The sequence below is a fragment of the Gymnoscopelus microlampas genome (assembly GCF_963454915.1).
Source record: "Gymnoscopelus microlampas genome assembly, chromosome: 11".
NCBI classification, from domain to species: Eukaryota; Metazoa; Chordata; class Actinopteri; order Myctophiformes; family Myctophidae; genus Gymnoscopelus; species Gymnoscopelus microlampas.
This window is the reverse complement of record NC_139948.1, coordinates 36,556,928-36,574,395: the sequence shown is the minus strand read 5'-3', so window position 1 is coordinate 36,574,395 and position 17,468 is coordinate 36,556,928. Positions and strand designations below refer to the sequence as shown.

General features: G+C 49.3%; 2 protein-coding genes across 3 annotated transcripts in view; both read right to left on the bottom strand.

Moving 5' to 3' along the window:
• Nucleotides 1-17,468, bottom strand: part of soul5 (heme-binding protein soul5) — a 177,205-nt gene that overhangs the window by 31,854 nt on the left and 127,883 nt on the right. The gene's annotated exons all lie outside the window — the stretch shown is intronic.
• The window catches only part of notch3 (notch receptor 3), a 36,234-nt gene that overhangs the window by 4,166 nt on the left and 14,600 nt on the right, over nt 1-17,468 (bottom strand). Inside the window, exons 3-32 of one of the 2 annotated variants that reach the window (XM_084073050.1) lie at nt 15,556-15,698; nt 15,017-15,352; nt 13,681-13,803; nt 13,359-13,592; nt 13,097-13,252; nt 12,790-12,975; nt 11,353-11,466; nt 9,748-9,861; nt 7,921-8,154; nt 7,460-7,570; nt 7,152-7,344; nt 6,890-7,035; nt 5,979-6,212; nt 5,669-5,821; nt 5,231-5,459; nt 4,910-5,111; nt 4,542-4,698; nt 4,227-4,411; nt 3,981-4,113; nt 3,608-3,865; nt 3,393-3,505; nt 2,738-3,270; nt 2,278-2,610; nt 2,028-2,176; nt 1,598-1,823; nt 1,223-1,313; nt 935-1,103; nt 514-821; nt 223-370; nt 13-110 (exon numbers count right to left, since the gene is read on the bottom strand). In XM_084073050.1, the coding sequence (XP_083929176.1) occupies nt 13-110; nt 223-370; nt 514-821; nt 935-1,103; nt 1,223-1,313; nt 1,598-1,823; nt 2,028-2,176; nt 2,278-2,610; nt 2,738-3,270; nt 3,393-3,505; nt 3,608-3,865; nt 3,981-4,113; nt 4,227-4,411; nt 4,542-4,698; nt 4,910-5,111; nt 5,231-5,459; nt 5,669-5,821; nt 5,979-6,212; nt 6,890-7,035; nt 7,152-7,344; nt 7,460-7,570; nt 7,921-8,154; nt 9,748-9,861; nt 11,353-11,466; nt 12,790-12,975; nt 13,097-13,252; nt 13,359-13,592; nt 13,681-13,803; nt 15,017-15,352; nt 15,556-15,698 (5,809 nt within the window). The remainder of the gene's footprint in view (nt 1-12; nt 111-222; nt 371-513; nt 822-934; nt 1,104-1,222; nt 1,314-1,597; nt 1,824-2,027; nt 2,177-2,277; nt 2,611-2,737; nt 3,271-3,392; nt 3,506-3,607; nt 3,866-3,980; nt 4,114-4,226; nt 4,412-4,541; nt 4,699-4,909; nt 5,112-5,230; nt 5,460-5,668; nt 5,822-5,978; nt 6,213-6,889; nt 7,036-7,151; nt 7,345-7,459; nt 7,571-7,920; nt 8,155-9,747; nt 9,862-11,352; nt 11,467-12,789; nt 12,976-13,096; nt 13,253-13,358; nt 13,593-13,680; nt 13,804-15,016; nt 15,353-15,555; nt 15,699-17,468) is intronic. The other variant, XM_084073051.1, reaches the window with a different exon arrangement.

The window sequence follows — 17,468 nt, the reverse complement described above, 5'->3', positions numbered from 1 at the left end:
AAGCTGCAATACCTTGAGGTCTTGCATGTCTTTATTCGCTCCATTCTTCAACAGGGCAATGGTGGCATCTACATTGTTGACAGCAGCTGCCCAGTGCAAGGCAGATTTACCTGGAGGAGACAAGAAAACGCCAATGAAAAAACGTCTAACTAATGTTCTTCTCAGGAGTGAATACAACCACAAAACAGCAGCCGGTTCCCCAACATGGCACGCACGTCTTACCTAGTTCATCGACGGCATTGACGTCAGCGTGGCAAGTGATAAGCTCCTCCACCATGCCCTCTACAGCCAATCGTGCAGCCAGGATTAGCGCGGTGGAGCCATCGTACATACGAGAGTCCAGGTCTGTGGCCCGGGTTCGTATCAGAATCTATGGTGGTAGAAAAGATTTCGAGACAGCGTTAACAAAGGAACACTCACTGTACATGTGTTGAAGGACGTTCCAAATGTCTCACTGTCATATAATACACAGTGCATGTATGTCCTGTATATACTGTACGTGTGTTTGTCTACCTGGAAGACACCCTGGGCATCTGCGGCCACGGCCGCATGTAGAGGAGAGCGTCCCGTGTTGTCCTGGGCGTTGGCATCTGCCCCGGCATCCAGAAGCCTCTTGGCGGCATCGGCGCGAGCGTAGCGGGCGGCCAGGTGTAATGCTGTCTCGCCGGTGCGGTCTGTCTGAGCGGCCAGGGACGCGCCCTGGTAGATGAGGTCAGAGATGATGTTGGCCGAGCATTCCTCCGACTCATCCTCTTCAGCCACCTCCGGCTCTAGCCCGCCTCCACAGAATGACGCCAGCATCAGAGGAGTAAAGCCATCTGCTTCCAAAAGAAGCAAAACACAAGTTAATGTACCGATCTAACGACTGGAAATGATAGACGCAGGAGATTACTTGAATTTAAATAAAATAATGTAATGTATGGATCATGCTGACCTGGGCCTCGGACATTGACATCCATGCAATCACTGTCAAATTCTCCCTGGGGTGGGGTGAGGGCCATGGAGGGTGGAACACGGATATCTGCGGCTGCCAAGTGATGCTGCGTCCACTGTCTGCTGTCCACTGCATCTTCGCTGTCGGACATCATACTCGGTTCCTCAACCTGAGCCCGAAAACATGCGACAAAACATGAGCAAAACATGCTGAACTGCTGCAAGTAGGAATAAGGCAGGCCACACCTGCTTCATGTTTTGGGACAATGAGTAAATATAATGACTGTACCTTGAGTCGTTTTGCTTCTGGGCAGTCAGTGTCTATCCACTGGTCACTATGGTCTCCAAGTAGAGACTCCTCTGCTGTTTTTGGCATGTGTCTGTATGATAGCAGCGAGAAAGGAAATCAATATTACAAACACAACAATGCAACCTAGATGTTTACACAGTTGAGCTCTGTAGCTCATTGCCATTCATTTGGGACGTCTGGTAGTGTTTCAGTTTGTTTTGGTGTTTTCAGCACCCTCTGGTGGACACATTTGCTGACAGTGACAGACAAACAGACTTAAGTCTTAATACAATATTTCCACAGCAATTCACCACAGACAAAAAGAGAGAGCAGGATATCATCACACATGTGTGTATTTGCCCACAAATCACTCACTTCATGCCTAGAGCATCCTGGCCAACAGGTTCCCTGCGGTTCTTGTTACTGCTGGGTTCTTTCTTGAGGAAGAAGCCCTCTGGGAACCACAGGGTGCTGTGCTCTCTCTTCCGACGAGCGATCAACATGCCTATCATCAGGATCACCAGCAGGAACAGAGAGGCGATGCCCACGAGCATCAGCTTGCTCCACTCAAAAGTATCAGTTGGGATAACGATCTTCTCACCTTAAGGAAGGAGAGAGAAGAAACATCAAACAACTGACCCAGACAGTATGAACCTTGAGCTTGGACCATCTGTAATGTTACAAAAAGCTTGTGTGCATATTGTGTACATATGGTTAAAGTCTATAAACTATGAAGCTGGTTCTGTAGAAGTCCCAACTTTCATATGAGGGAGAGGGTTATTGCAAACCGATGTTCACCACTCACCTCTGACTTCTTTGAGGGGGTACGGGAAGCGGAGCATTTCCACTGCTGAAAGGGCGCCTAGGTAGTCTGCAGCACTGTCAGCAGTGGGGAAACAGTCCTCTGAGCCCTGAGAGCACAGACGGTTGTCTATCTCCAAGTAGACTATGGATCTGCAGGAGTAACAGATCGATACATTTACCGTTAATCATCATACGACCCACAGGGCAAGACTTCCACTTTTTTTAATATCCTACAAGCATGTCTGACTCACCCAATAACCTCCTCTTTTGGCTCCCGCTTGAGCTCTCGCTTGAGACGTGCCTCGTTGCGGGTGTAGGGCAGGATCATGGCCTTGCCGTTGTCGTCCAGACGGAAGCGAAGCGTGGTGCGCAGGATGGCACTCAGCTTCTGCAGGAAGGCTGTGCTGGTGCGGAGGAGCTCCTCGGGAGGCAGTAAGACCACTAGAACCAGGACCCCGTCGGCCAAGTGCTCCGGAACCTTCCCTGCACAGTCCAAGCCGTCCCAGCCACACTCCTCTGTGTTGCAGCCCTGGTCACAGCGCCCGTCGGCATAATGGTCGATACAGTAGATTTCATAGATGGGACTGGGAGAGACACACAGAGGTTGATGCAACGTTAATTCAAATATTCTCTGCCGTCTACCTTGGAGACCTAGAGGAAAGGAAGGAATTTGAGGATGTTTGGTTTACAAAACATGGCTGATTGGCTCACTTGCAAACTTTCTCCTTGTTCTTGCAGTCAAAGTTGTCATAGAGACATTCTGCGTTGTTGCAGGATTCATCGCACTGGCTGTTGTTGAAGACGCGCCAGCAGCGGGGGTCCGTGCAGCGAGCCCAGGGGTTCACCGCTAGTGAGCAGTCGCCGCCATCCCAGCGGCATGATGGCGTGTTGCACTCCTTGTCACACACACCATCGTTGGCTTTGCCGTGGCAGTCGTCCAGATGGCAGGTGGGTACTGGTGGCAACTCTGCGAGTCTGATGTTCTGCTCACAGCGTTTGCCTGTCCAGCTGCCAGAACACTGGCAGTGGAAGAAGGGGAAGTTGGTCTCCTCAGTGCACAGGCCTGCGTTACGGCAGGGTTGGGAGGAACATCCCTCGTTGCTGCGGTGCTGACACTGGGGCCCGGCGTAGCCCGGCTGGCAGGTGCAGCGCGCTCCCCGCGTGGTGAGCGCACAGTTGCCTCCGTTGTAGCAGGACAGCTCTCGGCAGGACATGCTCCGTTCACAGTTAGGCCCAGCGTAGCCCTGAGGACGCACAGAACATAATTCATACTCGGTGCTAGGTACTAAGAATGATGCAAGCACAGAAATCCAAACGACTGTTTTTAAACTCATTGTCATGACCCTGAATGTCTACGTGCACTTACAAGCTGACAGGTGCAGATGTATCCTAACGCTGAGTTGCTGGACACAGAACAGGCCCCTCCATTCTGACAAGGCTGAGACTCGCACACGCTATACCGGCTCTGGCACCTCCGACCTGAGGAGAACATGTAACTGGTGTTACAGCGCTGCCACCAAAACAAATACAACTCGATGCACGTGCATTGTGTAGAGGTTAGGAAATCCAAAAGGTTCTGACCTGTAAAGCCAGGCTTACAGACACACTGGTAGTCATTGGGCAACTGGATACAGTCGAGGCTGTTAGTGGGACTGCAGGGGTTGGACAGACACTCGTTGATGTCTCCCTCACATCTCTCTCCGGTGAACCCGGGGGGACAGTTGCACCGGTAGCCGCCCACTCTGTCCACACAGGTGCCGTTGTTCAGGCACTTAGGAGGAACTCCACGCAGCCTCAGCGGTGACGAACAGTCATCCTCATTGATCTCACACAGTACACCTTGGGGAGTAAGATAAATAACTGAATGAATAACTGAACAAACTGCAATCCCTCCCAGCCACTTTACTTATTCTACTTAAGTTGTGTTTCTATTGTTGAGCGAGTCTGTCCTTACCCAATGTGCCAGGAGGGCACGAGCAGATGTAATGGCCCACCAGGTCGATGCAGGTGCCTCCGTTCTGGCAAGGATGAGACTGGCACTCGTTGATCTCCATCTCACAGTTCTCTCCAGTGTAGCCTGGCATGCACTGGAATGACAAGAACAGGGACATTTAGACGACTGCTGTGATGGTGAGGAATAATTTGAAACACTAACGACTTGACAATGCTGCTGAAGATGATGATGATGTACTGGACTCACGTCACACTGGTATCCTCCAACATAGCCCCTGCAAGTGGCCCCATTGTGGCAGGGTTTGTCTTCACAGTGGTCCACCTGGCTTTCGCAGTAGCTCCCAGTGTAGTCAGCAGGACATTTGCAGTAGTGAGTGTTTCCGGTGTTAACACAGTGGCCGCCACGGAGACACAGCTCATCTGTTTGAAGACCTGGTGGGGAAGAATTGGATGGAAGAATTAAGACGTGACACCTTTCTTCACGAGTACCAGAAAAATTTCCCCACAAAGATTGTAAAACATGGTACAGATAAAAGAATATGATGAGAGGGGCAGACTTTACCTCTGTGGCGAGCTGCTGTCTCACAGGAAACCCTCGAGATGTCGCAGTAGCGTCCGGACCAGCCGCCAGTACATTCACAAGAGAAAGAGGCGTCCTTCTGGCGACATCGGCCTCCATTTTGGCAGGGAGAGGAGCGTCTGCACCAATCCACTGATGACTGGGGTGGAAGGAACGAGATGAGAGACTTGTTCAACATTCTTATTCTCAGCACATTAATGCATGAAGAATGAGCTTTTTATAAGGGATCTTTTCTATCTCTGTAAAATACTCATGTGTGTGGATGTGTGTGTGTGTGTGTGTGTGTGTGTGTGTGTGTGTGTGTGTGTGTGTGTGTGTGTGTGTGTGTGTGTGTGTGTGTGTGTGTGTACCTGGCAGCGGTTTCCAGTGTAGCCCTTGGGGCAAGAGCAGCGGAAGGACTCCAGTGCATCTTGGCAGATCCCTCCATTCAGGCAGGGCTGGGAGTCGCATTCATTGACCTCATACTGGCAGTGGGAGCCGGTGAACCCAGATCGACACTTGCAGTCGTAGCCGTTGATCTTATCTGTGCAGGTCCCGCCGTTAAAACAGGAACTGTGGACATACAGAAAATGATCGTTTGATTCCAACATCGCCCACGTAACGAATCACAGAACGGTATTCACAACCATTATGCACGCACATACACACACTCAAATGTTATATCTAGTCACCTTTCAGTGCAGTCAGGGATGTTGGTCTCACAGTAGATGCCAGTGAAGCCAGGCCTGCAGGTGCACGTGTAGGAGTTGACGTAGTCTGTGCATGTGCCACCGTTCTTACAGGGCGAGCTCTGGCACTCATTGATCTCAGCGGCACAGCGGGGTCCTGTGAAGCCTGGGAGGCAGCTACAGTGGAACGAATTCACCTCGTCAGTACAGGAGCCTCCATTCAGACACGGATCTGAAAAAGACAGAGAGAGAAAAGAGTTGCCTTGTTAAATATGGATACAGGAAATGCATTGCATACAAATCTTCAGTGTCATGGGTCCACTTGGTTATACTTGTACACTCTTGGAGTTACAAAGGTATAAACTAAGGATTTTTACAGTGTATGACATCTTAAATGTATAGCAGTGTTCATCCAGTGTGTTAAGCTCGGTGGCCACTCACTAGGAGAACAGTCGTTGATGTTGATCTCACAGGTGGGCCCTGTGTATCCAACTCTGCAGGCGCACACGAAAGCTCCTGGCGTGTTGGTGCAAGTTCCACGGTTTTTACAGGGGTTAGAGATGCACTCATTCACATCAATGTTGCACAACTGACCTGGAGAGCAAACAACAACGACACACATTAAAGTACAGTTCTAGAACCGAACCTATAGTTTGCTCTAATCTTTCAGGTGATCTTATGTCGCTTTTATTTATTTTCATCTCTCAAAAGGTGTGTCTTCCTGACTTTAATGGGAGGAAAACTTTCTCACCTTGCCATCCCGGTTGGCAATTACACTGGTAGCCCAGGTAGTCTGGTGTGTGTGTACAGAGGGCGTGGTTGGCGCAGGGGTTAGGGGAGCAGGGAGTGAGGACCTCAGCACAGGTGGGTCCACTGTAGGGAAGCTCACACATACAGGTGAAACTGGCCACACCGTCCACACAGCTGCCTTTGTTCAGACAGGGGCTGGATGCACACTCGTTGATGTTCACCTGGCACAGATTACCTAGAAAACACAATTACATTTTAGATGTGAAATGTACTGTGGTACTACTGGTACCCGGCTACATGACGTGTCAAACGGGTTGGATTCCACAAACATATGAATGTGTTCTGTAGTTCTCCAGATATCCACTAGAGGGAGGTATGAGAATGTCATTCAGTACAACAGCATGGACTCGGTGGGGCCTATTTACAAATAACCTGTGAAGTGGGAACCAACTTCAATTCCATCACAGAGGTTTTAAATGAGGCATATGTGCTGTCAAATCTTTTCCCTTCTTCTATGACCCACTGTTTTTTTTAAACTAAAATATTGATTGTTCAATAAAAAAATATTGTAATAAAAAATACTTAGCAGTTTTAAGACTATGCTAATATTATGTATAGTGTCTTGATTCTTTTAAGAGTTGAAATTGGCTTCAATTTGCCAGAAATGTATTTATCGTGTATGTGCAGTTCAACAACACAAGCCTGTACAACACCTAGGTTGGTGGCAATGTTGCCAACGAAAACCAAGGGAAAACGGTCATTATTTTTATTACAAAAGTACCTCTGTCTATTTGAGAAAAAAAAATAAACAAATAAAACAATCCCACGTATGCACGCATCACATGGGTTAGTAAATGTTGATTGATCTAAGGTATATGTGGATGTTTGTTGCATTTCTGTGGTGTCTCTCACCTCTGAAGCCCTGGCGACACTTGCAGTTGAAGCCATTGAGCTGGTCAATGCAAGTGCCAGCATTCTGGCAAGGGCTGGGCAAACAGTCATTCCTGTCCAGGTCACAGTTCTTGCCCACCCAGCCAGGCTCGCAGTCACAGCGGTACCTGGGAAGGACAGGTAAGGACTCAGTCAATAAAAGAGGGTAATCATGTTTGCCTTTGGAAACGTCATACACTAAAACTGTAAGCAGTAACAAAAGGGAGAATGACATTGCTCTTACCCATTAATATCATCCCTGCAGGCTCCATGAACACAGGGGCTGCTGCCACACTCATCCACCTGGGAGTAACAGTATGGGGGCTTGAAGCCCTCGGGACACTGGCAGTGAAATCCATTCTCCTCATCAACGCATGTGCCTCCATTCCTGCAGGGGCTAGATGAACACTCGTCTATCTCTACGTTACATTTGGAACCTAGGAGACAAGAAATCAGCCACAGTCAGTCATGGTCAGCCATGGTTTATCAGCCATGTCTACACAGAATGGATTTGTTCTTGTCAAAATGTGCATTCTTTTCAGAGGACATTACCAGTGAAGCCGGGTTTGCAGACACAGTCGTAGCGGTTGATTCCGTCCTTGCAGATACCATAGTCACATGGGTTGCTGGCACAATCGTCAAAGTTTATCTCACAATTTGTGCCTGGGTGAACAAGGAGCCAAATGAACAACAATTAGGACACTGTCAGAAAAGACTACCTTTACACAGATGATATGAAAAACATTTAAAGTGAAAGTTAAACCATGAAAATCATTTGTGTACGACTGTACACATACATGTTTCATCCTTTATAATTAAGACCTTTGGTCTGGAATTTCAGTATTGCAAAGCCTGTTCATTAAAAAAACAATGTTTGAATGAACAGGTTCCAACTCTACAAAGTAAAATCCTGTTAATTTGTCCATTTGTAATTCCGAGATTTATTTTCAGAGTTAAACAAACACCCAGGATTTGTGGTGGTGTATTTGCGTGTGCGTCGGGGGAGATCTTACCAGAAGTTCCATGTAGACACTGGCAGATGTATTTGTTGACCAGATCCACACACTTGCCGCCGTTCTGGCAGGGATTGCTGTGGCATTCGTTGAGCTGGTTCTCACAGCGGTAGCCCGTGTAACCAGCATCACAGTTACAGGTGTAGCTGGCGATACCATCGACGCACGTGCCATGGTGGCACGGGTCAGGGTGGCAGTTGTTGATATTACTCTCGCATAGAGTACCCTCATAACCTGGGGAGGGAGGAAGAGAGATAAGAAAGGGCTCCAAGTTGAAACACTGCAACACTGTGTAGCAACAGTTAATACACTGCAAGCTTGCAAGCTTTTTAACGCAGCACAATCCTGAGTGCTGACTTATCCCTTACAGGTCTGTTTTTACCTTCTCAGAGTTAAATAACCGTGTGATTGACCGTGTGTGTACCTTGAGAACCCATAGTGTTTGTCTTTCCCCTGCTCCATTACAGTCCGTCACAAATCAAATTCCCTTTAACCCCCAAAAACCCTTTTTGTTTCCATCGTAATCCTCTTTATTTCCATTCTTTCCTTCAATCTATCAATTTCCTTTCATTTTATTCCCTTCCCCATTTCCCTTTTTTTTGTATCTCTTTCAACTTCCTCTTTCTATTTCCCCACTCTTTCTTTATGAAAGCTTCTACAGTGTGGAGTCTGGTCCCTGTGGTTTCCATGCCGACGCTGTGCGTGTGCGAGACAAGCCACTGTTGGTTAATATGTGTGTGTGTGTGTGTGTGTGTGTGTGTGTGTGTGTGTGTGTGTGTGTGTGTGTGTGTGTTGGAGTAGCAGTGCTGAGCAAAGCAGTGGAAGAAGGGCCCTCTACACACGGGCCTCCCAGTCCCGCCTTTGTTCTCGGCGGCGGGGGGAGCGCGGGGGTGGTGGGTGGGGGACAATAGGCCGCGCCACGTCAAACAGGGCCACTTCACTCAACGGAGGGGTCCCACAAACACAGGGAATACCAAGCAGCTGGCCACTGAAACAATGAGCCAGGCTCCCCTGCAGGCACAGGCCCAAACAAACTCACAAACTAACAGCACACTGCACACACACACACACACACACACACACACACACACACACACACACACACACACACGCACACACACCCAACCCCAGGGAACTCAATGCAATCACTTTGATTTTCTCTGCAAATAAAAGCTTCGCTGTAGCTAACTGGCATCTAGGTATCTCCATCCTTGTGGAAGTGAATGAATGAATGAATGAATGAATGAATGAATGGCAACTGTTAATTTAACCATTTATAACTCAGAAAGTGTACAAATGTTACGGGTCCATTTGATTCGCATAACACTGAGGATTTTACTGTGTATATGCCATAAAGTGGCGGTGTGTGGGGCTATGCATTGTGGGGTACACATGAACAGATGTCGGGGTGATGACCATGCCTCCCGTCATCGGCAGCTGCTGGCCCTGAGTGACCCCATGATCCTGAGGGCCCAAAGGGAAAAGAGGGGGATTATGGCCTCAAGTCAGTCTGCCAGGGCCAAGCAGACGCCCAGAGAACCAGCTGACCCCAGATCAACTTGAGGATTCACTGAGACGAGACACACTCCTACAGGTGGCTCTGGCTCATGTTAAACACTACGTTCCATAGACCACTGCTTATCTGTTCGGTTACACATCACAGTCAGGTATTAACCACTTTCCACCTGGTGTTGCCATTATCTACATCTACAAGCTCACAACATGTCACAGTGCGACTTGTTGTTAGCTTCTAGATTGGCTATTTTTGCTATTCTTCATATGGCGAGGTAGATAGGGCTTCGGTGGTTAAAGCAAAGGAGACCTTACCTTCAGCACAGCGACACTCGTATCCGTTGGGCCGGTCGTAGCACTTGGCTCCATTCTGGCAGGGCGTGCTGGCGCACTCGTCTATGTCTATCTGACACATGGTGCCAGTAAACCCTGGGACAGGCAAACACAGAGGTGAGGGGTCAGAGAAAAGCTCCAGTGGAAGGGTCCACATTCAGGTCAGAGGGCAACACTGTCTCTTCTTAAGAGGGCAAAGGTCTCCGGCTACGTTTAGGGACGTCTGGCCAAAGTCGGGTCCAAGAACGTCTTGACTGGTTATGGGTGTATGTATGTGTTATCTGTGCACTTGGACCAATGGTGAGATGGTGGTTCGGTGCAGAAGACCCTAACGGAGGGCATGAACCCTGTGCTTCAATCCGAGTTCTGCCGGGAGGTTCTTAAGTGGTGTGACTGAAGAGCATGTGAGCAAGGAAAATGCACGGGCTATCTGCTCATCTATACTGTCTGGATGCTGAAATGCATCTCATCCATGCAATGTCAGGGCCATGACTCATTTCAGGTTATGGTTAGGGAGTGTCTGAACCAGGCTGAATTACCGGAATGCCAGGATAATGTGATATACTGTGAAGTGTAGAGGAATGTGGCAAATTTCATTCTATGGTTCTAAATGGTTACTGGATACAGTCTTGGTACATGTAGTATGTATGAATTTAACAAAATAATAATATTGTTTTGTAATTTCCCTGTGTAAAACTTATTTGAGACTTTTTTCCTCTCAGTTTGTGAAACAGAGGTCTTGAAATCAGTGGGCACAGTGCCCAGAGAGGGGTGAATTGTGTGCTGGTATAATCTGACCTGTTGATTAACAGTGTGAGGATAGCCTGTGAGATGGTGCTTGGACGAGAGGGGCGAAAGAAGGGGGGGGACAGGACAGGACGGGACGGTGGGATTGTTTTCGCTTTTGGGGAACCCCCTCCCCTCCCTTTCCTGCATCAGCTCCTACAGGCTCAATAGCTAGATGGGGGGTGAAGGGGGGATGTCTACCCCAGATGTAAATTGCGGACCTGGAAAAGAATCTCATTAGCAGGACTGCTGTTCCCCCCACCATTGCGGGGAGTGACGGTGGGAGGGGGATGGGGAGGGGGGGTCTGGCTGCTGTCCTTTCCACATTCCACCAGAGAGGAGGGGAGCTGGGGGTCACAATAGTGTCTTTGTTCAGGCAAGAGGATAGGCAGCCTTTGGGGGCCTGGCTTTTTTTATTTTTTTTTATGAGTGGTGGCTCTAAACGCCAGCAGGCGAAACTATCCTCCCTCCCTCTGACGGCTCAGGGTGACATTTAAACTCTTGGCTCCTCTCGCACCTGTTCTCACTGCGCACATCACCCAGTTATGGGAGATTCATACTTAGTTGCGAGCCGGTGTCATGCACCAAAATTCGCTACAAAAACAGCTATAGATCAATCAATTGTCTATCGATTGATCTATTGTCGATCTTTTGTAGATCTATTGTCGATCTATTGTCTAGTGTTGTCCTTTTTTTTCTGCACGACACGATGCGCAACTAAGTATGCATCGCCCTTAAGATGTCCACGTAGGTCTGGCAAGACGGGAAGAATGGTAGGCAAACATGGGGGGAGGGGCTTACCTGGCTGGCAGGTGCACGTGAAGCCGTTCACCATGTCTCTGCAGATGCCATCATTCACACACGGGTTGCTCTCACAATCATCCACGTCGACCTCACAGTACGTCCCCATGTAGCCTGGAAGACAAACATTCACGATACATCAACACATTCACACAAGTGGATTACACGTGGAGCAAGCAGGGCCATTTGGAAGACGTTACTAGGATCGATACTCGACTTGCTCGTACTCCGCGTATTCCCGAATAATGCATGGGCGTATGTATTAGTGTGTGCGAGTGCACACGTAAGAGTGTGTGTGTGTGTGTGAGTGGGTGGGGGGTGGAGGATGTAGACGGGCTGTGGGAAACTTTCCTCTCTGTCACAGGAGGCCTCGGAGGGTTCTCAATCAATGGTCTCTACTGAACCACAGGGGGAAGAAAATGGTGCTTTAACCCCCACACCCACCCCCTCACCCCCGGATGGGAAATGATCTCCAAAATACCAGGGCTCCTTCTGCTCCGACCAGAACTACCACACCCTCACTGTCCATGGAGCATTACAACACCGTGTACACTGAGCTGTACCATGCTATAGAGAGGGCTCCTCTATTGAGGTGAAATAGAGTGTGGAGCAGACCGCCGCTCCCGCGGAGAGGCTGGTGTGGAATCAGAAATAATCAGCGACTCTATGTGAGCCAGACGATGAGGAGGAGGGTGGTGGTGAGGAAGGGCCTGTCTGTGAACATGGGGGGGTGGGTGGGTTTGAGGGGTGACAGGGGGAGAGGCTCTGGGAAAAGACCTCTCTCCCTCTGTGTGTGTGTGTTTGTGTGTGTGTGTGTGTGTGTGTGTGTGTGTGTGTGTGTGTGTGTGTGTGTGTGTGTGTGTGTGAGGGGTGCAAAGTGGAGCACAGAGGGGCCCTATTGTTCCTGTCCATTCCCACCACTCTGCAGCTCATTAGTATTCACAGCACACTCCTCCCCCTGGCCGCTCACCCTCTCTCCCATCTCAGCCCTATAGAGACGACTCGCAGCTCTAATTTGTATAGTCCCCCGAAACCCCAGGACGCACGTAGGACTGTGCGTGAGAGTTTCACTGGGTTTTCTTTTTGTCTCAGTGCTCAGACCATAACTCAGTCAATAATACCCTGTCTGGCTGTACAGTGGATCCGAGAGTGAAGGAGGGCTTCCATACCCATATAACACCTAATTGTATTACATAACACTACACTGGCAGTCAGTACATGCTTCCTTCAAGTTTGAGAGATCAGCTATTCAACTGTCAACAGTTTGAAGGAAGATTAGGGTTCAAGGTGTTTCACTGCCACATGCAGCTGGCAGCAACATTGCAGGCAGTGAAATTCTTCGGGTTTGTATGGAAACAAGAACACAATGTTCCAAATAAAGTACTACAAATTTAACAGCAAAACTACTGGGTGTCAGCAGCAAGCAGGTTGGGGTACCTGGCATGCAGATGCAGGTGAACTCGCCGATGCGATCCAGACAGGTGGCGTCGTTCTGACACGGCATGGACAAACACTCGTTGATGTCGATCTCGCAGCGAGGCCCGGCGTAGCCTCTGCCACACTGACACTGGAAGGAGCCCTCCGTGTTCACACACTTTCCAAAGTGTTCACATGGGTTGGCACCTTGTTGGTAGAGAGAAAGAATGAAAATTGAAATATGAGAAACACACCAAAGTGAGAGAGATGCAAAAGAGCAGGCATAGTCAAATTTAGACTGAGGACTTTACCATGCATCAGGACTCACCGATTGAACACTCATCCATGTCCTGATTGCAGGCGCCTCCGACAAAGCCGGCAGGGCAGGTGCAGATGGCACGGCCGTTCAGGGGGTTGGTATCACATACCGCGCCCTCGTTGCAGGGGTTACTGACGCACGCATCATCGAGGTGGCACAGCAGACCTGATTGGGTTGGGGGGAGGGGGAGGGGGAGAGAGATGTCAATATGCAGTTCACAAATCAAACCGACTGGGTCGAGGAGGTACCACGGACGGATCGGCTGACTCACCAGTCTTTCCCACAGGGCACTCGCAGAAAAAGGACGCCACGCGGTCGTGGCAAGTAGCGCCATTGAAGCAGACCGCGATGGCGCAGTCGTCGATGTTCTCACTGCAGTCGTCGCCCGTCCAGCCGTTGACGCAAACGCAGGTGTGGCCGCCGATCGTGTTGAAGCAGGTGCCGCCGTTGTGGCAAGCGTTGGGTTGCATGAGGCACTCGTTAACGTCCTCGGCACAGTACTGGCCTGGGGGAGTGAACCGAATTTATTTAGACCCACTTCCCACATTTTACGTTTATATTAAAACAAGGTGCATAATTAAGCGCTACTGTACCTGTCCATTCTGGAGGACACTGGCAGTTGTATGTGTTGACTCCATCCACACAAATACCTCCATTCATGCACTTGTGGCCTGGACAGTCATCCACGTTATTCTCACAGTTGTGTCCCTCAAAGCCTGAGAAAGACCAAGAAAAATTGTTATGGCAGACTGTAGTGACAAACAAACGAAAGGAAGGGGTGTCCATCAGTATTGTGGAGGTGCTGACCACGGTGCAAGAATAATATTGAAGAAGTTGCACGACTCATAGCCACGATGCAGAACACATTTATTGTAAAGAACAAAACCAGCATTTCGACTGCTGAGGTCTTCTTCAGCGGTCTAAACGTTGGTTTTGTTCTTTACAATATATTTGTTCTGCACCGTGGCGACGAGTTGTGAGACAGTAGTGAAACATAGTTTTGCAAACTTTTGGGGACATTGCTTTGCTCCCCATACCTTTACCCAAACCATAACCAATTTAACCCTAACCGTAGAAAACTGCAGTTAAATCTAAATGGGGACATCATTTTTTCCACCTAATAGACATGCTGTCAACTGGTGTGATGTCCAAAATGTTTCTGTGTCAGGAGCACACACAGAGAAAAGCGTTGTTTACTATACATCCGTGGGCCCCATTTCCCTCCACTAAACATGACTGCTCATAACCTTTACTTAAATTTCCCACAGTGGTTGAGGTATGGGCCAGAGGGGTCGGTAAAAAGATTCAGTGGGTGTCTGACTGTTTACATCTTCTCATGGCGGTTCCCACACCATGCCAGCACCAGGCATCATGACACCACTCCACTCCAGAGGTCCGCACTCCCCGCAGTGTTTGCTTGTTTTATAATCTCTCACAGTTTCAATGACTTCCTCTCTGGCAAGAGACATTTCCTGTCAACTCCCCGGAGCGAAACCAGAAGGCCCATAAAGTAAATTCCTAGTGCAGCGAAGAGAGCGGAGCGAAGGAGAGCGCGGGCGAGCAGACTCCTCAACTCTCCCACCCTCCCACTGCGCAGCTATTAATAGCAACCAGGAAGCTGACCTGGGACAGGGGAGTAAATCCAAGCAGCAACGCTGACACCTACGTCATCCGCTTGGGAAAACCCTAATGCAGGGGGATCTGAGAAATACTGGTCTCTGGCCAATGCAATGACTGTTCTCTCCCTGTGTGTGTGTGTGTGTGTGTGTGTGTGTGTGTGTGTGTGTGTGTGTGTGTGTGTGTGTGTGTGTGTGTGTGTGTGTGTGTGTGTGTGTGTCTGTGTGTGTCTGTGTGTGTGTGTGTGTGTGTGTGTGTGTGTGTGTGTGTGTGTGTGTGTGTGTGTGTAGTCACGTTGGAGATCTAGTGTACCTGGCAGGCATGCACACTCGTAGGAGTGGTCACTGGTCTGTCGACAGGTGCCCCCGTTGAGGCACTGGGAGGGGGCGCAGGGCAGGGTGGACACCTCGCAAGTCCGCCCGCTGTAGCCAGGCTGGCACTGGCAGCGGAAGGACCCGTGGGTATTTAAGCAGAGGCCCCCGTTCAGGCACACGGCAGGCTTGTGGCACTCATCAATGTCATTGCGGCAGTTCTTTCCCTGGAAGCCAGGTGGGCAGGAGCAGTTGTATTGGTTATTCCAGTTGGCACAGCGGGCACCGTTGGCACAGGGACTCGTGGCACAGGCGTCTATGAGGGAGCAGTCTTGGCCTAGAGATTCATGGGTGAATTGTGTTCGGTTAAAAAGGGAAACGTGGTCCTCTCTTCATTGACCAAATTCACACGGTTGGCGGTCATTTTGATTTTGTGTACCCAGCGTGACGTAAGAGCAAAATGTCTCCTCGCTGTGTGAATAAAAATGGTCAATGAGACAATTGTTTAATAAAAAATGTAATATGTTCACACAATCATACCTCTGTATCCTCTCTGACAAACACAGGAGTATTGTGGGATCCCCTTGGCCACCTGGCTCTTGCATGCTGCTCCGTTTAGACAAGGTGACCGGTGACAGGGGTCCAAGTGCTGACAGAGAGTACCGATGTAACCCGGCCGGCACCTGGAGAGAGCACGAACACACACACGCGTTAGAATGAATTCGGCGTGCCATTTGACACAGAAAACAGGCTGAGACAGACCGAGGCATTTGGGACAGATCTGTGAAACTACTACATCGGGCTACGCTGCAGCCGAAGCCCATGTGCTGTAGCTGCTTTCCCACCATGTTCCTTAATATTCTGGGCTTTGGCAAGCAGGGGCCCCATGACACCTTGGCAAAGCCTGCTGCAGCTGACTCATAGCCTGGCACAAGTAGGACCTCTGGGCCCAGGGGTTGAATTGGGTGGGATAGCAACAAAAAAAAGAAGAGCTCCCTCATAAATATTAACAACGCAACAGGTCTGTCCACACACACACACACACACACACACACACACACACACACACACACACACACACACACACACACACACACACACACACACACACACACACACACACACACACACACAGTTCCTTGTTTGAAAACAGATGGAGGCCATTTCTCTTTCGTCTTTCCATTTTTGCTGAAGAAAGACAGGACGATTCAGAGAAAATTTCCCCCTCTTCTCGTGTCACTTCCAGCTGGAAAGCCTCACTTTCTCCATGTCGGCTCACATTCCTGCACCATTACCGTTTTTCCGCACTGTAGCTCTCATTTCTGTCCTCGTACATTAAAAAGAACACACCCAGAAAAGAGCCGCCCTAAAAACCTTGACACTGCCAAGAACATCTGACATTAGCAAGACTATTAAGACGATGAGGGCGTACGGGAGACAAACATCACATGTAAGCGCCACTCAGCGGTGGCTTTGGAATTAGTGTAAAGACTGGGAAGAGACATAAAAAGGGGTTTCCTCCCCCAGTTATTGTATTCCAATAAAACACTGCATTATCTTGATGAAATACTGAGCCTGACCTAAAAGCACAGCGGTAATGGGAGGAACACATAAACAGGGTTTCCTATGGCCCTCTCTTGGGGGGGAGCTCGGACATGGTTTGGATCAGGGGCTGTTAAGGAGGCCAATGCAGGCAGGTAACATTACACCCACACTGGGAGCCCCTGCCTGGGGACGGGCTCCCACTTCAAACAGGCCGTTTGATGCTGATGACAGGGCAGTGATGACTGGACTCTGGCCCTCCCTCGGGCCCTTCTCTCCTCTTTCACCGGAGTGGAACCCCTGGGTAGAACCAACAATGGCTTTTCCTCTTCACTGTTATAGGAACACCAACATCACACTGTGGTGGCTCATCTTTTATTGTGCCTGGCTCCTTTGTGGCCACTCTCTCTCTCCTCCCCTTCCCTCAACCTGTTTTTATGGCTCTCACTCGTGACTGGGGCCCCGAGGCTGCTCCAGGTAGCAGCCGAACATGATTCAGTGATCCAGCCCTGCGCAGTAAAATCCTCAAATCAATGTCAATTTAGCTCAGAGGCTGGGTGTACAAATGTAACCAAATGGACCCGTATTGGTTACATTTGTACACTTTCAGAGTAACAAAAGGATAAATTAACAATGGGGATTTTACTGTGGGGCTAATAACTGCTGAGGTGGCCCGCTAACCGGTTCCTACAGACTTCTCTGCTCTGGTTCAGAAAAACAAAAGGGTGCTCAGTTTTCTTTGGGATTCTTTTTTTTTTCCGAGACAGGGAAGCCACAGTGCCGAGCATTGAACAGACAGGCAACAAAGGCATACCCACAAGAATGTTCCCCCATGCAGAAAGTCAGGGAAATTGCAAAAATAAGTCTTTATTTAACAATTCTTCAAGTTCATGTTGGATTCAATAAAACAT